The following is a 22,394-nucleotide window of genomic DNA, read 5'->3' as shown; positions in this document are numbered from 1 at the left end:
GGCATACAGTGGTTAGAGCTTCCTTTATGATGTCCCTGTATGTCTAGATGCATAATAAAAAAAACTGAGGACATGCCATCTTGGGGTTAATCTGACTATAAGCTCAGTTCTCCCAATTCTCTTCTCTACATATATAAAATTATGTGCCCTGCACACTTCTGCCTGTATTTTCAGGCTAATCTCAGGAACTACTGAATGGAATTTGATATGGTTTTTACTAATAGGTAGACTTATGAACAAGGAAGGTTTGTGTATATGATTTATAAATATTTCATGCAGATTGCCTGAACTATGATGAATTATGGTCAACTGCTGCTGTGAATTGAAATTTTTAGTAATTTCCTATGGGACTAAACTGTGGAGGTCATCAGTCCCTAGGCTGACACACTACTTAGTCTAACTTAACCTAACTTATGCTAAGGACAACACACACACTCATGACCAAGGGAGGACTTGATCTCTGGGGGGGGGGGGGGGGGGGGGAGCCACATGAACTGTGGCAAAGCGCCCAAGACCATGCAGCTACCCCATGTGGCACTGCTGTGAAAATGATGCCTTCATTGTGTAGTGATCAGTGGCAGAACTCACAGCAAGGGCTGTTGTCAAGAGTGTCTGTTTGATCTTTACCACTCCCTGTGGTGCCATGCATCTTCATGGATCAATTCAATGTTGTCCAGTACAGACATGAAGTATTATTATTCAACAATTTATACATGTCTTCTTCTTCTACACATATCAAAATAAAAGTTCCCTGCTGCATTTTTTGATTTATTTGTGAAGGCTAATGTCAGGATTTTGATATGGCTTTCACTAACAGATACACTGATTAAGGTTGCACCTGGCAGTACACTAGCTCACATATCCCATCATTGCCATGAGAGTCATTGTGAATGCCTGTTAAATATGGAAAGGGTAACATTCATGCCTCCTGAGAACTTTCCTGGCAAGCATTGCATAAGTAGTTCCAGTTAATTGAAAATGATGTTAGCAGTTATCTAACATTGTTCTCTGAACTTTAATCATAACTCCATGCAGTGGGCCTTCAGTGGGCCTTAAAGAACTATGCTGGACAATTTGTATGGCCATACATACTCTGTGCTTCCTGTGCAAAGCTAGTGCAGATCACTGGTTGCGACTGTAACTTTTCCCCATTATGTTGACCTGCAGATGGGATTGTCAGCATAGTTTCTCTCACTACTATTCTGTCGCATAACCTTCTGGTGCAATGCATCTAAGGTCAAAAAAAGTATAGAAACATGCTATAAGAATATTAATGGTGTGCTTCCAAATGTTCACCTGGAAGCACATCATAAAAAATATGAGAGATAACACTAAGAATACTGCATGTATTTGATAACAGAATATCATGCAGAAACCTGTTTAGGGGCCTAGGGATTCTTACACTTATTTAACAGTAGATATAATCCCTAATGGTATTTGGGATTAATAACAAGAGTGAATTTAGGATTAATCACACAATTCATAACCACAATACTAGAAGTAAAAATCATTTCACTGTAGACTTTACATCCAAATCTGGGCTTCAAAACAAAGTTGTGAATTCTGGCGTAAAAGTCTGTAACAGGTTGCTGATAGATATCAAGCAGCAAATTGAAAATCCTCTGGTATTCAAAAGTAAAGTAGAACAGTGCCTTATTAGCCATTCATTCTATAATTTATCATGTTATTGGGATCTTAGGGTTGTAAATTCCTGTTAACTCCAATGTTTTTTATTAAACAGTTCTTTACTTTTACTGTATATAGGCAGCTGATAGTGGTGCATGTAAAGTTATGCAAATGCTTTGGTTGAAGTATTAGTTGAAAACGGCAGATGGGTAATATAAGAGGAAGAGCAATGGCTCTTTTTCAAAGTCACATACATTTACAAAGTAACCTTGAAGCAGCTCCTGTAATTATCAATGTGAGTAGATCAGCACTAATCATAATTTGTTGTTAACATACTTAACATAAGGAACCTCCAGTTCCTACTTTGTAAACTACCCCAAGAAGGCCTACTTTCAAAGTTTCAAAAACTGGTTTTAAATGATGATTCTAGGAATGTGCTACAATCACCTCTTATTCTTACAGAGGGATCATGTCAACAAGAAAAGATTAATTGCAGCAAACACAGAGGCATTTAAACAATCATTTTTCCTTCACTCAATATGTGAGTGGACCAGAAAGAAGCATTAATAATTGGTACAATGAGATGTAACCTCTGCCTCTGGTTTGCAGAGTACAGATGTAGATGTAGATAATATGGCTCACTCCACATCTCTGAAGGCTCTCATTCATGATGGAATTTATAGAATATGATGAGCAAGGGAATGAACTCTCACTAAGAGAAACAATTCATGCAGACTTTCTTTGCATTACATTTCAATTAAAATGCTATTTTTCAGATCACTGATACCTCTATACAGCTTTGAAGCAATTATTAATGCTGCCCTTGGTGGTGTAGTGCACTAAGAAGGAAGAATTTTTGTGTCACAGTGTAAAAGTTACTTCCACTATTAATCTTTCATTTTACATTGGAGTATATACCACAATGAAACTAGTCAGCAGATTAAAACTGCGGGTTTGGCCAGGAACTAAACCTCAATCCATGCCTGTCAAAGACAATCCTCTTACCACTTGAGGAATCTAGAATGTTTCAGGATATTTACTTACATTCATTTCAACATACACTATGTGATCAAAAGTATCCGGACACCCCGTAAAACATACATTTTTCATATTAGTTGCATTGTGCTGCCACCTACTGCCAGGTACTCCATATCAGCGACCTCAGTAGTCATTAGACATCATGAGAGAGCAGAATGGTGTGCTCCACAGAACTCTGAGAAAACTTGGATTTCATGGTCAAGCGGCTGCTCATAAGCCATACATCATGCCGGTAAATGCCAAACAATGCCTCACATGGTGGAAGGAGCATAAACATTAGACAATTGAGCAGTGGAAAAATGTTATGTGGAGTGACAAATCATGGAACACAATGTGGCAATCTGATGGCAGGGTGTGGGTATGGTGAATGCCCAGTGAACGTCATCTGCCAGCGTGTGTAGTGCCAACAGTAAAATTAGGAGGCGGTGGTGTTATGGTGTGGTAATGTTTTTCATGGAGGGGGCTTGCACCACTTGTTGTTTTGCATGGCACTATTACAGAACAGGCCTACATTCACATTTTAAGCACCTCTTGCGTCCCTCTGTTGAAGAGCAATTCAGGGATGGCGATTGCATCTTTCAACATGATCGAGCACATATTCATAATGCATGGCCTGTGGCAGAGTGGTTGCACAATGATAACATCCCTGTAATGGACAGGTCTGCACAGTGTCTCAACCTGAATCCTCTCCGACTGACATTGATACCTCTCCTCAGTGCAGCACTCCATGAAGAATGGACTGCCATTCTCCAAGAAACCTTCCAGCACCTGATTGAATGTATGCCTGTGAGAGTGGAAGCTGTCATCAAGGCTAAGGGTGGGCCAACACCATACTGAATTCCAGCATTACTGATGGAGGGCATCATGAACTTGTAAGTCATTTTCAGCCAGGTGTCCGGATACTTTTGATGACATATTGTTTGTAGAGCATAGTCAGTTTCATTTATTATTTATTTTGGCAAAGTAACATATATGTTAGATAGTGATGTACAACTGTTAGCAGCTTTTGCAGCATAATGCATAGTGCACCAGCTCACTAGGCAGGAAGGTGTACCAAATGTGGACTGAATTGCACGTCATGTTAACGACCTATGGTCAGTGCACTACCTAGCCTGAGTATAATTCTTTGGTGGTTTCCCACATAAGTCTAGGCAAATACTGGTGTGCTTTTGTACCTTCATCTGACACTCAAATGCACACACAATTAATTCATGAAGGCCCACACCATTAAATTTATATGATTTTATAAATATCTTTGGATAAATGATGGTGTGGCAACAGAAATGGCATTCATTTACAGATGATTTCTGTGATTCTCAATAGCTGAGAGAGTGAGTACTCATTATACATAGCAAAACAGAGAACACAGTCAGAAAAGAATCCATTAATTGAGACTGTAGTGCATAGTTGCAGCTTAAAGTAGCTGCTTCTAACTAACAATAAACTTCTTGACTTACTCCATTTGTCTGAAGATTTTTCACTATATCAGTTGTGTAAAACAATGTGTGAGTTTGTGAGAAATCAAAGAAATGTATGCCAGATTATGATTCATAGGATGAATTATGTAAAAGTGTAGTTTATCTGCAAATAAACTTGCTTGCATGAAATACAACAATTTTAATGTCACTCTTTTATTTGAAATTTTGAAAATCTCAGACTAACTGAACAGATTTGTATACATTTACATTTACATCTACAACTACATGTACACCTACATGTAAGCATTATCTATCGAGTTTATTTGCCCAACACAAACGAGTTGCTGATATATATGAGATGCTCTAGGCTGGGACATTGTACTTACTATAATATATGAAGGATTGCTTGAAAATAATTAACAACTTATCTTCTTTGTGAATACTTCTCCCAAAACACATATTTTGCAAATATCAGAAGTAGTGCGTCATAGAAGAGTACTGTTATATCAGGAATAACACAATAAATATCACCATTCTACAGTTGATTGACACAACACTGATACAAAATAATTCTGTTACCAAGCACCAAGCTGTAGATGAACACTTTATGGAAAATTATAGAAATGCATGCTAGTTACGTCAAGGAAGTGCAAGTTAAATGCAGAATTCTGGCAGAAATCACAAGTCCATTGACATAAAAGCCTAGTGAATGTTGAAGTCCAAGTAACAATATAGCATTCAGATTCTAAGTCCAGAGTGCAGCCAAATAAACTTCGAACAGCAGATCCACCACAGCATAGCATTTCCTAGTTGTGGAGTAGAAACTAGCACGATAAGAACTGGCTTCTGGACATCAATAGTGGCGTTAAATAAGGCTCCAGAGTTAATGGAGCCACCAAGTGGAGTCACTGTGTATTCCGGGTGGCCAATTGCTGAGTTCTATGGGTGGACAATCACTGTGGTTTGAAGCATGTGTGTGCAAAGGCAGCCTGCAATTCTAGCAGTGGGCCATGTATGGAGAAGTGCAGCCACTGATGCATTTCTTGGCCGCACGTAATACTGCGCCACTGCTCGGTGCGGAGATTAATAGTGGTGGATACCACAAGTACAGATAGTCAATTTCCCATTTGAATGGTGAAGAACTATACAGGTATAAGAACAAATAATATTGATACCAAATGCACACTAGTATAGAGGCTTGTGGCAGATAAATTAAAAGCAAGTGAAGATGTTAAAAACAATACAGAAAGTGCAGATTGCTGCTTCACACATAGAGTAGGCATTGAGTCACAGACAGACACAATGAAATGAGTATCTTTTTCATACTGACTGTCTGCAACTCAATGCCTCTCTTATGTGGTGAGTAGCAATCTGGGCTTTCCATATTTTTGTTATTTTATCCTGGAATTTCCATCGTTCAAGTGAAGATATTCGCAGAACCAAATGTTTTTATCATATTCAGGGATTAAATATTGTTGATTATGAAGCTAAACTGAAAAATTCTTTACTTGGTAGAGAACAGCATTGATGTTGATGAAATTAGGCTTTCATTATGTTAGTGCATATTGTGTTATAACAGAATGTAAGTGTCAACTTAATTCACAGACCAGTTTTGTTTCTATGGCTTCTCAAAGTAAGCATGTGTCTTTAGTGAAAATCATACTGCTATAAAATTATGTATTTTGATGGTGAATGCACACAAAAATGCATTAAAAGTTGTTGAAGGTGTATAAGGAGCCTGCTCATCCATTTTCAGAACTTAGAAATTTACAGCTTAATTGAAATAATGGACATACGAGGGTTGTTTTTTAAGTAAGGGCCGTTTTTATTTTTAAAAAAAGATACAAATACTTTTGTAAAAAAACTTTTATTTTCTGATTCTACACACTTTTACCTATTTTTCTACATAGTTGCCTTGTTTATTTAAGCACTTGTCATACCGTACAACTAAGTTTTTAATTCCCTCTTCAAAGAATTCGGCCGCCTGCTCCGACAGCCAAGAGTTCACGGCCGCTTTCACTTCATCGTTGTCATTGAAGCACTGCCCGCCAAGATGGTGTTTCAGGTACCGGAAAAGGTGAAAATCGCTAGGAGCAAGGTCGGGGCTGTATAGTGCATAGTCCAAAACTTCCCAGCCAAAAGAATCAATCAAATCCCGAGTCTTTTGAGAGGTGTGAGGCCTAGCGTTATCGTGCAGGAGCAAAACTCCTTTTGTCAGCATCCCACACCTTTTGTTTTGAATTGCTCTGCGGAGCTTCTTTAGAGTTGCACAGTAGGCATCTGAGTTGATTGTCGTTCCTCGTGGCATAAAGTCCACTAGCAAAACACCGCGCTGGTCCTAGAACACCGTTGCCATAATCTTGCGCTTTGACAGCGTCTGTTTGGCTTTGACCTTGATGGGTGAGGTTGTGTGTTGCCATTCCATCGATTGTCGCTTGCTTTCGGGAGTGATATGGGATACCCATGTTTCATCTCCAGTGACAATTTGACTCAACATGTCATCCCCTTCTTCCTCGTAACAAATCAAAAAGTCCAATGAAGTGGCAAATCTCTTCCCTTTGTGGTCCTCTGTGAGGAGTCTGGGTACCCACCGAGAACACAGTTTCTTAAAGTTTAGGTTTTCAGACACAATTTTGTACAAAACCGATCTTGAAACTTGTGGAAATTCCAAAGAAAGAGTGGAAATTGTGAATCTTCTGTCCTCACGAATCTTTGTTTTGACTGCAGCCACCAAATCATCAGTGATCACAGAGGGCCGGCCTGAGCGTTCTTCGTCATGGACGTTTTGACGGCCATTTTTAAACTCTCAAACCCATTGACACACTTTACCTTCACTCATTGCATTTAAGCCATAAACTTCTGTTAACTGACAATGAATTTCTGCAGCTGATAGGCTTCTCGCGGTCAAAAAACGTATCACTGACCGTATCTCACATGCGGCGGGCGATTCAATAATCATAAACATTATAAAGTAGCACAGCGATGCTTACACGTCAGCTACAGAACTGCAACTTGCATCAGTGTGAACGGGAAGGATGCCAGCAAGTGGCGTGGTGGTTTGTTGTGGCGTCCGCGCAAACTACGGGACTATACGTGCGAACGGCCCTTACTTAAAAAACAACCCTCGTACTTCTTTTGAAAATCATCCAAGTGATGGACATCTCAAAACTCTAACTACAGATGGAAACTTGAAAAAGTGCATAGTTGGATGGTCATTGATTAAATGTGTGTGATGTAGGTGGTATAGGCATATTGGAATAAAGTGCATGGTACATTTTACATGATGTAATATAACTGGACAGATAAAAAATCTACCCACAAAATGGCAGCAATAAAGTTAAGAAAACGTGCAAGTTTTCAGAGGCAGGGGCTCCTTCTTCTGGCAGAAGGTTTGAAGGGGAAGGAAGAGGGATGAAGGAAATGACTGGCAAGGTTTAGGAAATGGGGAGAGTCACAAAAAGTCACCCAGAACCCCCAGGTCAGGTGAGACTTACCAGATGGGAAAGTCTAATTGTTGGGGACTGCACCAGACAACATTTGAAAACCTGAGAGCTTAAAGGTGGAATAGAATTATAAGCTAGACAGAGATTACTTACAAAACATAATGCATAAGTCAATAAGAGTGCATTATACGTGGTGGATATGAGAGGTGAAGTGGCAGGGAAAAATAGAGCAGAAAATAATAGATATAGATAACTAAAAGGGAGTGAGGAAAGGAATAGTTGCTCAGAAGAGTTTCTGATACTAAAGAAATTAACATATATAGGGCGGGTGGTGAGAACCAAGGACTTGTTGTTATGCTAGTTCTGGCCTTTGGAATTTTGAGAAATATTGAGTGTTGCCAGTATGACCATTCATTCTAACTGATAACTTGGTGGTAGTCATACCAGTATAGAAGGCTGCGCAGTGTTTACATAACAGCTGGTGCATGACATGTGTTGTAGGAGGGTGCATAGGAAAGTCTTACAGCAGAGAGGGTCACAGGGGTAGGGGCCATCGGGTAGGAAAATGGGTGCAGAAGGAGCACAAGATGTGACCAGAATATTATATTGCAGAGATTGGGAAGGGTGATAAAAAGATAATCTAGGTGTGGTGGGGAAGTCCCAGACAGAATGGACCTCATTTCAGGTCACAGCCTTGTTGAGTACATAGCAACAAAGGTGCTTTGGTATAAGTTGTATCACTTCTGTTGTATTCAGAAACAGAGACCTCTTCCTTCCACCTCTTAGATTACAGCTGTAAAATGTTTTTATTTTAATGAAGAAGGCATGGCAGGAGATGTGTATCTTCCAAACTTTCCAGAATCATGCTTCAGTGATGGTATACGCTCACCAAGGAAAAACTGGACAAGGTTTATTAACCTAAAATGGAGCTATGTCAAAAAGAAGAGCAATTTTGACAGAAAAAATGGACTTTCATTGTCAGGCCCAGAACTGTATGCCTTGTGTTGTACAGTAGCTTTGTGTTGCAATTATTGTCTGAATATTCTTCTGTTAATTGTATGAGTAATATTTTCTCAATTCATGAAGTACCTAAATGCCCTTTAACTTAACAGAATACTTTCCCTTTCTCTCTGTAATTTTATCACTAAATTGTGTTTACCAAACATATTATTTTAATCTCTGTGAGGCATTTTAATTGTCTATTGTAACATGTATATTCTTTGAATTTCCATTTATTTAATTATTTTCCAGGAAGGAAATGAATGCTATAAAAGTTATGCAGTACATTCGAGCTGTTACTCTGTCAATGGGTCTTTTTGTTACTCGACTGTCAACATTTGTCAGCATTGTAATATTTGTCATGACTGGAGAAAACATAACTGCCGACAAGGTCAGTGATAATATTCAGTGTGTTTCCACAAAGTTTGCTACTTGGTTCACTTCTGTTATGTAGCTATATAATTAACAGGCTTTTAAATATTTATTATTTTCTCTTGCATAAGAAGTGTGCTTAAAAAGAAATGACAGAAACACAGCCATGCCAGACACAACAAAAACGGTTGTTGGACAGGCATGTAATTAGTTCACAACAAAGTTTCATTCTTAATCTTACAAAAATCTGTCATATAGTATGAAAGGGAACAACTATTTCTTTGTTCATGAAAAAGCTACTGTTAACCTCTTACTAGATAAAATTCAGTGTTTGAAGTGATTGGTTCTCAAGCTGACATTTGATTAAAATGGTAACAACACACTGATAAGCTAATAAAAAAAATTAAAAAAATTAAAAAAAAAGTTTAGTCCAATGTGCCATAAAAAGTTATTTTCATTGTCTTACATCACAGACTAAAATGCAGACCTAATCTGCAAATAGATCTCACATGCCCTTTCCCTTCGTATCCCCAATCCTCCCACCACCTCCAAGAATCAGCTACAAAGGAATGCCCCCTTCGTCAGTCGGTACCACCCGAGACTGGAACAACTGAACCACATTTTTTGTCAGGGCTTTGCTTATCTATCATCATGCCCTTAAATGAGGGACATTCTACCCAAGATCCTTCCTATCCCTCCTAAGGTGATGTTCCATTGCTCACCCAACCTACACATCATCCCTATGCCATTCTCAGTCCCAACCTGTGGAAGACCCAGATGCAATAGCAGTCCACTCCACACCTCAGCACTTTCTGTTCAAGTCCTGTCACAGTCTTATCCTATCCCATCAGAGGCTGAGCCACCTGTGAAAGCAGCCAAGTTGTATACCGGCTTTGCTGCAATAATTGCACAGCTGTTTACTTGGTGTGACTATCAATCAGTTGCCCACCGGGATGAACAGCCACCGCCAAACTCTGAACCAGAGCAAGGAGGCCACCCTGTGGTGTAACATCCAGCTGAACATAACATGCTTGATTTCCCTGACTGCTTCACTACCTGAGCCATATGAAACCTCCCCTCCACCATCAGATTACCTGAACAGCACAGATGAGAGCTATCTTTACAGCACATTCTTTGCTCCTGAAATTATCCTGGCCTCAACCTATGGTGATCTACAACCCCCACACCCTCCACCCAACAGTTTCCACTCCCTCTGTCCTATCACATCCTCCGTGTTCTCATCTCCCACCCTCTTTGTGTGTTGCCCTTTGCCATTGCACCTGCCCATATTTCTCCTTCCCTGCTCCTTTTCACTGCATATTCCCACCTCCCTGCCCGCCCGACAGCCTTCCTATGCTGCACCAGTTGGCAGTTGGCAGTGTAGTCCCTGAATTCTCCACCAGATAGTGCTCTTCTCTCCCCCCCCCCCCCCCCCCCCCCACTCATGTCCTACTATCTCTTCCCATTCCCCACCCCCTCAAGATTGCTGCTTCTGTTCTTTGTGACAGCTACAGTCCAGTCAAAGTGGCCAGAGATGGTGTACATGTAAATAAGTTATACACAACTGCAACCAGTCACTTTTTTCAATAATAATGCTTTATTACATTAACCGGTTTTCGAACCCTTTCAGGTTCATCTTCAGATGATTTCAGGAGGATCTGGGAAGTTACATCATTACTGGTAGTAGCATAATGCTGGGTGCTGGTTTGCGTCTGTATAGGCAGCTTTTTTCGTATCTGTCTGCCTCCATTTTGATGTCCAGAACACTTTCACATGAACTATATTAGTTCACACTTTAACAGTGACACTTTACCAGCATCCAGCATATGCTTTGAGTTGTAAAGCGCATGCTGGATGCTGGTAAAGTGTCACTGTTAAAGTGTGAACTAATATAGTTCATGTGAAAGTGTTCTGGACATCAAAATGGAGGCAGACAGATACGAAAAAAGCCGCCTATACTGTCTGACCTAATTAAAAAGTCACTGATGCTGAGCAGTGGCTTTACTGAGGCAATTTGCTCTGTCAATTTAGTGACAAAAATCTAAACCAGTTGGCATTCAAGTAGCTCCGGTGCTCTGTGATGTTAGTGGGAAGTATGCAGACCCCACATCAAATGAAAGACCCTCTGGAGTGTCAGGTGATGGAACCTACTGGGTAGCTTTGCCTTGGTGGATCCACTTCAAAGCCAATAACCATCAGGGCTTGTATCTGCAGCTCGTGGTCTAGAGGCTAGCATTGCTGCCTCTGTGTCATGGGATCCCAGGTTTTATTTCCAGCTGGGCAAGGGATTTCTCCACCCAGGGACTGAGTGCTTGTGTTGCCCTCATCATCTCATCATTCGGGAAGTGGCGAGATTGGAACTGGGAAGATTGGGAACTTGTACAGGTGCTGATGACCATGACGTTGAGTGCCCCACAAACCAACATCATTATCATCATCATCAGGGCTTGCTGACAGCCCAGAGATCAGTTGCTAGTTGCTAATGCTACTCAATGTGGCTGCTTAATGAGGTTATGCTCCTCCCTCCTTCTGTTCTCCAAATTCCAGACTGCTGCTGAACCTGTGAACTACTAAGCCAACATAGTACTATTGTGTATACAGTTTTCCCCCTGCCCTGCTGTACCCTGTTCACCACACCACTATTTACACTTCATGCATTGTTCATTCTTTTTCCCAACACACTCCTTCACACAGTGGATGGCAACTGTAATACTCAGAATGTTCCATCACTTTGGGTAAATTTTGTGACTGCTCCATTGGGTTGGTAGGTAACAGACTGGGAGATCAGGTGTGCATGTCTCTAAGGCAAATTCCTGAGTGTAAAAGTAATATTTTGTGGTTATTACTGACATCACACAATATATCATAACTGCATATTGCATTATTGATTGTTTTGTTATTAATTTTTATCCATACAGACAACTATAAACAATTTACTACATTTATATGTAAATTGAGCCATTGCTATGAATTCTCCATATAAAAATGTAGTATGAGATCACCATGAGTCTTCCAGACCTACTTGACAATACCTGCTATAAAATCAACCATAGTTAAATTTGAACATGTTTGTAACAACCACAGCCAGCATCTGCATGTGTTGTTTCAGTGCACTAGTGTTGGCCTGAGTTCAAGTGTCAATTTTCGTGTGTGCACCAAGTAGTCCTGCACGTTCCACTAGGGCCGCTGTGTTTTGTTCTTGCAATGTGCAGAGCTTTTATTCATTGTTTTGTTACTTTTTGTATGTTCATTATTCTATTTTTTTTCTCTTTAGTCTGTAGTAGGTTACTATATACAACATACCCAATAATGTATCCAACAATGAGCTCACTAAGTACAACTGATCTGTTCTCACATTCCTAGTCTCATGAGCCTGGTATTTAGCATTCATCCTCATGAGCTCTGTAGTTAACATTCTATGATCACGTAAACTTCTGTTGTTGTGGTGAAGATACTCTGGTGTCCGTATTTTTCTTGTACCAGGCATAGTAGGGATCCCAAGGCCTGATTCTCATACCGAGAAACCAAACTGTGGCGCAAACATGATCAACGGCCTGCATCTATGTAACACAAGTAAACAACACAGTGGATGAAAGTATGGAGCATGTGAACCCGACAGTGTCCAAACTGGTTGTGAGGCTACCACCATTATGACCGCACAACCCAGACTTGTGGCTGCCCAGGTAGAGGCAATTCTTTTCTATTCTGGTTTGACTGCAGATGCTCCTAAATTCACATTGATGGTGAGCCAACTGGAACAGCAATATGCGGCAGAAGTTCAGGACATCATTGTCACTCCAACTGAAGGGAATGCATACGACCACTTGAAGTCAAAACTGATCTGCAGTGTTTGCGCATCTCAAGAGGAGTGCTTTAGACAGGTATAGACCCAAGAGGATATTGGTCACTGAAGTATCTTAGAAGAATTGGCCAAAAAAGTACTGGATGCTGTGTCGTCTGCACCTGTTACTGTATCAGATGCGCAGTGCGATAGTGCAACCACCATGGAAGTGCTTGCTGAGTATGAGGCATTAGCAGTGAAAGTCAGTAAGCTAATGCAACAGATTAGACACCTGGTAGCAAGCGGCAGTGTTGGTGGAGATCACAACCAGCAAAGGCATAGAAGGCACTCTTGCAGAAGGGCCACATCTCACTCACTGGCGCCAATATCTGATGTGTAGAATGATACCTGCTGGTACCAAGGGCATTTTGAGAAACTTGTACAACAATTCATGAAGCTGTGTGCATGCCCAAATGCTGATGGCAATCAACCATAGGCGCTTTGTCGCGTTGCTGGCCAATGTCAGAATACCTATTGATCAGTGATCAATGCACTGGCCATAAGTACCCAATAGACAAGGATCCAATTTATGCATCCACCCATGCACGCTGCTACGTTAGTGCTGACCACATATGACATTCTGTCTGGTGGCTGTGAATAATTCGCCTATCTCTGCATTTGGCCTGCACAGAATAGAGCTGGATTTTGGCCTGTGTTGCACCTTTCCATGGAATTTTGCTGTGGCAGACAAGGGTGAACCACTTATAGGTGTGGATTTCTTGGCATACTATGAACTTTTGCCAGACATGTCCAATGCTCATCTTGTAGACCAGACCACCAGGCTGACGGCCACAGACTTCTGGCACAAGACACCCATCCAATCTGCATAGCTGATAACCACTGTGGACAACAAATATGCCATGCTACTGACAGACTTTCTGGCATTAACGAAGCCTCCAGGCATTCTGAAGGACATCCAACACAACACTGTTCATCACATGAAGATGACTAAGGGGCTGCCGATCTCTTACTGACCTCGAAGACTAGTGTCAGGCCAGATGAAGATAGTGAAGACCAAGTTCGATAACACAACCAAAGAGGGAATTATGCATGTGTCTGATAGCTCCTGATCTTTGTTCCTGCACCTCATTTCTAAAATGTGCAGTGCATGGCAGCCTTGTGGAGAGTGCAGAACTTTGAATACCCACATGATTCCTTACAGATACCTGGTACCTCTACTGTACAACTACAACTTTGTATTGAGCAGTGCTCTTGTGTGTAGAGTACTTTATTGTGCCAAGGTCTAACACATATTCCAATGGCAGACAAGGACATCCCAAAGACAGCCATTTTTATGCCTATTTGAGAGGAAGTTTGTGACTTTCAGCATCCATAATGTGGTGCAGTAGTGGCAGAGGTTTGCCGATTCAGTGCTAATGGTCTGTTGTTTTGTCTTGTGTACCTGAACAACATCTCAGTGTCCTCTGCATCACCAGAAGAACATTGCCAGCATTTTGTCCATGTTTTCCAATGACTGAGTGAACACAGACTCATACTGAACATCGTGAAGTGTATCTTTGGAGAGTTGCAGATTGACTTTGTAAGCCACTGCATTACCCCCTCTGGATCACTACCATTTGCCGGACAAGGTTGAGGCTACTTGCCAGCTGCCCCGGCCATTCACATACTAAGAACTAAGGTGCTATTTAGGCATGCTGAATTTTTATTGGCAGTACCTGTCACATGTAGGTGAAGTACAAGGGCCACTGACAGGTGCACTGGTGGGCCCATTGTCTAAATGCAACTTAGTAATTACCTGGAAGATGATATGATCATAGTATTTGAGAAGTCTAAACAAGCGATGGCACATCTTGAGTTGAAAGCACTGTTGGCTGTGGTCATAAGTGAGTCAGGCAGCAATAGGCAATGTAGTTCGACAGCATGTCATCAAGACCTGGCAGCTGCTAGCTTTTTTTCTAAAACCCTGACCACCTCACAGAAGAAATGGAGCATGTATGACAGGGAATTACTGGTGATGTACAAATTCACCAATGTCAGCGCTCTGCTGACATTTGCCTTCCAGCAAAATAGTGTGAGCTGTTTGCTGAGACAACACAATCAGCTCCTGTACATAACCTAATTCACCACGGACATCCAGCAAATCTCTGATATGTACAACATCATGGCAGACTCCCTCTCTCGCATTGGAAGTATCTCTACAATGGACTATATGGCACTTGCAGAAGCACAGATACTGGATCATGAGCTTCAAGACCTGTTACAAGACATGCTGTCATCATTACAGCTACAGCTCATGGACATTCTTGACACTGGTGAACAACTGTACCATGATGTGTCCACAGTCAGACCATGTCCATACCAACCTCTGAACACCCATCAGTGAGCATTCCCTGCGCAACCTGAGCCGCTCCATCTAGTTGTAGCTCGCTTCATGTGAGTGAGGGTAAAGGAGGATTACAGAAAGTGGACGAAGTGCTGTCTTCAGTGCCAATGCAGCAAGGTTAGCAGGCATTTTCATGTACCAGTAGGTAATTACCCTAATGTCACAGTGTGCTTTAGACATGTCAATGCCACTGGGCTACTACTATCTTTGAATGGCCAATGTTACCCGTTCACCATTGTAGACAGATTCACTTGTCGCCCTGAAGCAATTCCAATAGACAATATCTCAACAAAAAATCTTGGTGCAGGCCTTCCTAATGCACTGGACAGGCAGACAATTCGAGTCCAAGTTGTTCGAAAAACTGGCAGCACTTTACAGCATGAGTCATTGTTAGATGATCAACTACCACTGGCCAGCAATGGAATGGTAAACAATGGTGCTGTACCCTAAAAGAGGCCCTGATGTGCCATTTGGCCAGGTGGACTGAGTCTCTGCCAGTTGTCCTCCTTGGGCTTTGCAACACTTACAGACCAGACCTGGGTGGTTCCTTGGCAGAGCTGGTGTAAGGGGAAAAACTGAGACTACCCCGTAATTTTGTAGAAGCTGCCCTGTGACAAGAGACTGACCCATCTACAGTCGTTGGGCATCTTGGAGAGCACATAGGGAAGATATGCCTCACACAGCCATTCAGACATGTTACCGGTCCACTCTTTGCACAGAAGAATCTCAGTTCATGCTCACATCTGATGCTACATAGCGACAGCATCAGACCGGTTCTCCAGCCACCCTACACAGGTTTACACCAGGTTGTCATCAGGGGAAACTGCACCATGGACATTCTCTTCAATGGAAAATGTGCCACACTCACTATAGACAGAATGAAGCTGGCCTACATATTCCATGAGTCTCCACACCACCCACGGGCCAACAACCACCACCTCCTATGCCATCTGATCTAGTGTCCACCTGTGCCCAAGAAGCGACCCAGACAACTGCACTGCCTTCACCAGCAGCTTCTGTATCATGCCACACAACAAGATCTGGCTATCATGTGTACTTTCTGGTGTGTTTTCAAGATGGGTCTCCATTCCCAATGAGTGGGCTGTTGCAATCCCAGCAATCATCTGGCATGTGCTGTGTTAGTGTGTGTGTGTCAGCTCGAGCCCAAGTGTCTGTTTTCACACTTGCACCAAATAGTTTCGCACTGTGTTTTGTTCTCACAGTGTGCAGAGTTTTTATCTCTTGTTTTGGTACTTTTTTATGTTGATTATTCTATGTTTTTTCCTTTAGTCTTGTATAGGTTGCTATGTGCAATGTACCTAGTAACATAGCAAACAAAGAGCTCACTAAGCACAACTGATCTGCTCTCACATTCCTAGTCTCATGAGCCAGGTATTTAGCTTTCATCCTCATTAACTCTGTATTTAGCATTCCATTATCAAATAAAGTTCCACTGTTGTGTTGAAGATAGTCTGATGTACATGTTATTCCTGTAGCAGGCATAGTTGAATCTGAAGGCCTTATTATCATAACCAGCAACCAAATGTTGCAGTGCTGTATTGGTAAGATACTTGTGTGTTTTGTTCTTAACTATTATAAAAATGCATAAATATTGTAATGAGAAGTGACAAAATGACAGATTTTTCTGTATGCACTAATATGTTATATGTAAGTACAACTGACTTTTATAACGAATGGTAGTAAATATTTAACATGAATTCAGCAGTCATCTCATGACTGAAAGTGTAAAGGGGCATGCAGAGACAAGCATATGGGCTTTCGTTACTGAGAATTTAGAGTGGTGGGTTCATGAGAAATATTGTCGGCCAGAGAGCTGTGGTCTTCAGATAGCATTTGTTGGATCTATAAAATTTCTAGTCATCACAAGCTGAATACTTGAAAATTTCTTGAGACTCTGAGTAAATTGATGAGAATGATTCTGTATCTTGAAATCTGTTGGTGCTAGTTATTCTTCACTATAGTAATGGTGCGTAATGAACTTTAATTTTTGTCATGATTGTTAGTATCAATTCCATGCTGATGAACTTTAAGGTTTTGTGGCTGATTATTGAGAATTAATGTGCTGCTGCATGAACTTCATTTCTGAGCGCTACTGTGTCAAAATGCACAGCGTGCACTATGTGACTACATCTTGCATTGCTTAATTAATTATTGTCATAGAATTCATTAAATTTTGCAAGTCCATGTAAGGTCACCATTCACATGCTTGTGTGCATATCTCTTGAATAAATATATGGCTTTAACAATAAACAATTTGGTTTAGCTAAGATTAATATCCTATGGGCTTTTTAGCTTTTTTTCCACATTTCAGTTCCGATATTTTGTTTATTGTGTATATTAATTTTCACTAACCAGACATTCTACTTTTAAAAGGATTGTTGAATATTTATTTGTTTAAGATTTGGGCTTAAAGGTGATGGTGCATGACCAGCTCCTTGACCTCAAGTGAGGCATGCTTATAAAGTTTTAGGTCATGGATTGCTCACACCAATCTCTTAGATAGTGTCGTAGTTGGTTTATCTTTTCTTGGATATTTTGTGACATTGTCTGCCCACTTAGCTGAGTGGTCATCAGCGTGTCTGAATGCTATGCAGTGGGCCCAGGCTTGGTTCCTGGCCAGGTTAAGATTTTCTCCACTTGGGGACTAGTTGTCATGTTGTTGTCATCATCATTTCATCATCAACATGCAAGTTACTCGGTGTGAGTCAACTTAAAAGATTGCGACGTGGCAGCCGAACTTCCCCAGGTGGGGACTCTTGACCATCACTGTCGTTTTATCATTTCATTTTGGTGACACTGTCAGGTTTCTGTTGAAATGTTGAAATATCCAAGTGACACAATCAAGACCTCCCTATACATGGCTTTAACAACTGATTTATTCCCTGAACATTTAACCATAGCTATCATCCACCCACTACTCGAGAAGAGGGATAGGAGCAATCTGGACAACTACAGAACTACAGAGGAATCTCTATCCTAGGCTGCAGGTACAAGATATTATTTATCCTGTGTGGGAGAATCAATGAACAAACAGAATGGGAGTTGGATAAATACTTGAGAGATTTCAGACCATGCAGAAGCTGTGCAAAGCAGCTCATTAGTTTAAAATTGATTGTGGTATATAACAGGAAATGTAACAACACTACTGACAATAACATTTGTAATCTTTAAGAAGACATATGATTATCTCCATAGACCTCAGTATTAAAAATTTGAAGGAATCTAGGAATTCATCCAAAGTTAATTAAACTAGTGGAAGTTACTCTAACTAGCACCAAATAAAAAGTCATGTTTAGAAGAGAAATTTTTGGACCATTCCTCATAAAAACAGGATAAAGATAGTGTGACCACCTACCACCATTACTATTTTGTTGTGAACTGAAATGAATAATGAGATAACAGTGCTAAGATATCCCAAAGAATATGAGAGTTGTAAGTTCCAAAAATGACATTGGTTGAAACAGATGGTCTTACTCTCCTACCCAATATAAATGGGAAACCAACATGGCAAAGCAAATTGCATTACAAAAAATGTGTACAACAAATCAAGCTCATCAATAGCTGCAATATTTAGACATTATGAAACAGTTACCCAACCAGGAATCACATATGCAGCTAAAACCACCTTCAAATACACACAGCAGAAATTCACAGAACAGAAAGAAGAGTAATAAGGGAACATGCAAAAATGAATATTGAGTAAATGGACATTAGAGAAGAGCTTCAAATGAAACAGTATACAATAAAATAACACAATCAAGAAGAAGTACATCCCATTCTGTAGACATCTGACCGGAACATAAGGAAACGGAATTGGTAAGAGAATAATAGAAAAATTATGGAATAGTTCGAATGGTTCAAATGGCTCTGAGCACTATGGGACTTAACAACTGAGGTCATCAGTCCCCTAGAACTTAGAACAACTTAAATCTAACTAAACTAAGGACATCACACATATCCACGCCTGAGGCAGGATTTGAACCTGCGACTGTAGCAGTAGCGTGGTTCCGGACTGAAGTGCCTGGAACCGCTTGGTCACCACAGCCAGCTATAGAGTAGTAAAAGCAATGGTGGAACTCAAGGATGATATAAGTGAACTCTAAATTATGGTAGATGACCTAAGAAACAAAACAGACAAAACCAAAATATTGTAAGATGCACAAATCAGTCTATATATGGGCATCAATAAAAGGACTACATGAAGGCTGATCTCAAACAAAGAAAGAAAAAAAAATCGGAAAGAATGAAGAAATGCTGTGCAAACAGAAGGGAAAAAAGAGAAAGGTTTATGCAATAATATATTGTAATAATCCTTGTTATAACCATTGTATTATTGGATTATTATTGAAGTGAATTATATTGTTGAAGAATAAAACTCTTTGTGTAGACTTTTGTATAACTGAGCAGAGTGGTCCAATGAAGGCAAAAATAAAGAAAGAAGGAAAGAACTAAGAAATAATGTTGCTTTAAGCCAAACTAAAAACTGTATTAATTTTTGTTTGCTTGAAAAGATAGCCATTTGTATTAAATTTAACAGTTTTTAATCGTTCATCCAAATATTAGCTGTGTGTTTACATTTCGCAGTGTGCAGTTGCAGCTAGAGCAGTTCTTACATGAAGTTCTGACAAAGTTGTTTGTGCACTGTTATTCAGTTACTAAATTTAGTAGTTTTCAGTGCTCATGGTGTTTCTGGCAAAATAATGGTTTAATAAACTTCTGGAAACTTTTGCCAATTGTTTTTTTTTTTAGAGTGCACTTACATCATTTATTAAATTTAGTATGGTAGTTTTCGGCTGACATTACTTATTGTTTGTAGTGAAATATTTCAGTAAAATTTCCGTTCACTGTTTTTAATTTTGTTGGGTTTTCCAGTGCTCGCATGAAGTTTTGGTTTTAGATAAGAAATTGTAGTATTGGTATTAGTTGTGGTTTATTACTATTAATAAAAGTAGTTGCTTTCTTAGTAGAGAGCAAAATTTGAGATCACTATTGTTAATTCTTCAAATAGTTCTACTGTTTTGAGGTAAAATATACAATTAGTTTTTTCAGTAACTGTTAAAATTTTACCATGAGTGAGAAGTGTGGACTTTGTGCTGTGTTTTTTAGTAGTGGGTTACAGTGTGGGATTTGTTAAAAGTATTTTCATTGGGGGTAATGCAGTGGGAAAGCCAGTGAGCATTCTAGCAAGATCTTCTCTGAGAATGCAGAATCTGTAGTAGAAGTAAGTTGATAGAGGAGCAGGAGCTTAAGATCTGTGCCCTCCAGGTGCAGTTACAATATGCAAAGGTGGAACTAGATAGACTGAGAAGGGGAGAGGGTGTTGGGGAATGGCAACTGGCACTTGGCGAGAAGGTAGCTAGAAGGAGGAGGTATTCAGACAGTTTTACTTTGCGTATATGCAATAGGTTTGACCAACTGTCAGGGTTTAGTGGAGAGGAGGCTCTTGCACCTGTACATGTAGGAAACATGCAGCAGTCCTCAGCAGTTAGGGATCCTAAGTCAGTTGTGAATTCTAACAGAGAGAAGAAGGTTCTGCTACTATGTAGTTTGCATGGCAGAGGTGTGGGCCAGCAGTTGCAGGAAGTGTTGGGGAGTGAGCACAAGGTCACCAGTATTGTGAAGCCTAGTGCAGGGTTGGCTCAGGTGACTGACAGCATAGGGGAATTATGTAGGAATTTTACGAAGGAGGATCAGGTAGTGATTGTGGGTGGAGCTGGGAATAGTTTTGATAGGGATGGGGAGTATAATGTAGATAGTGACCTGCTTAAGATAGCTTCTCAAAGTGGTGAAACTAAAGTGCACTTCATGTGACTGTTTCAATGTCATGATCAGCCTCATCTTAATGCTGCTGTTAGGCATGTTAACATGAGGCTTGAGAAGCCACTGATGGCGGAGGGCATGGCTCACATTGGAGTGGTGCCAGTTGAGTCTATCAATAGACTGGTTTCCACTAGGCATGGCTTGCACCTCAATAGATATGGGAAGGGGAGGCTGGCAAAGGTTATAGGTGACAGTGCAGTGGGAGGTGATGTAATCATTCATGGAAAAATTCCTGTAGCAGTGGGTATTAGAGCAGCACCTTTTTTAGATTAAAATCAGCTAATAGGTATTCCTTCTTAAAGGAAGTCCCTCTATCAAAGGAATCACCTTCAGAGAAGGTCAGGTATCCAGTAGTGAAGGAATTAGCATATTTGATCAAAATATAAGAGGTATTAGAGATCAAGTTAGTGAACTGTTTATATATGTTGGCTCTGACATTATTGGTATATTGGAGCACCACTTTAATACTTTGACAATTTGGAGGCTTCCTTTAGCAGGATACACATTAGATGACTGTTTTTCAAGGAGTTCTTTGCAGAGTGGGCAGTGGCCATGTACGTAAAAAACTGTATTCCATTTGAGATTTCAGAGTACCTTATGGCTCAACACAAAAGTTTTGTCTCAAGTACAGATAGTGTTGAGGATCAGTGGACAAAGTTCAAAACCATCGTACAATATGTGTTAGATGAGTATGTGCCAAGCAAGATCGTAAGAGATGGAAAAGAGCCACCGTGGTACAACAACCGAGTTAGAAAACTGCTGCGGAAGCAAAGGGAACTTCACAGCAAACGTAAACATAGCCAAAGCCTTGCAGACAAACAAAAATTACGGAAAGCGAAATGTAGTGTGCGGAGGGCTATGCAAGAGGCATTCAAAGAACTTGAAAGTAAAGTTCTATGTACTGACTTGAAAGAAAATCCTAAGAAATTTTGGTCTTATGTCAAAGTAGTAGGTGGATCAAAACGAAATGTCCAGACACTCTGTGACCAAAATGGTACTGAAACAGAGGATGACAGACTAAAGGCCGAAATACTAAATGTCTTTTTCCGAAGCTGTTTCACAGAGGAAGACTGCACTGTAGTTCCTTCTCTAGATTGTCGCACAGATGACAAAAAGGTAGATATCGAAATAGATGACAGAGGGATAGAGAAACAATTAAAATCACTCAAAAGAGGAAAGGCCGCTGGACCTGATGGGATACCAGTTCGATTTTACACAGAGTACGCCAAGGAACTTGCCCCTCTTCTTGCAGCGGTGTACTGTAGGTCTCTAGAAGAGCGTAGGGTTCCAAAGGATTGGAAAAGGGCACAGTTCATCACCGTTTTCAAGAAGAGACATCGAACAGATGCGCAGAACTATAGACCTATATCTCTAACGTCGATCAGTTGTAGAATTTTGGAACACGTATTATGTTAGAGTATAATGACTTTTCTGGAGACTAGAAATCTACTCTGTAGGAATCAGCATGGGTT

The 22,394-nt window shown here is 40.5% G+C and overlaps 1 protein-coding gene across 1 annotated transcript in view; it reads left to right on the top strand.

Moving 5' to 3' along the window:
- LOC126162653 (probable multidrug resistance-associated protein lethal(2)03659) overlaps positions 1–22,394 on the top strand; it is a 316,093-nt gene that overhangs the window by 123,419 nt on the left and 170,280 nt on the right. The window contains exon 8 of the mRNA XM_049919291.1: positions 8,777–8,915. Coding sequence (XP_049775248.1) covers positions 8,777–8,915 — 139 coding nt within the window. The remainder of the gene's footprint in view (positions 1–8,776; positions 8,916–22,394) is intronic.

Source organism: Schistocerca cancellata, chromosome 2 (genome assembly GCF_023864275.1).
Source record: "Schistocerca cancellata isolate TAMUIC-IGC-003103 chromosome 2, iqSchCanc2.1, whole genome shotgun sequence".
NCBI classification, from domain to species: domain Eukaryota; kingdom Metazoa; phylum Arthropoda; class Insecta; order Orthoptera; family Acrididae; genus Schistocerca; species Schistocerca cancellata.
The sequence above is the reverse complement of the archived record's forward strand: the minus strand, read 5'-3'. Positions and strand labels throughout refer to the sequence as shown.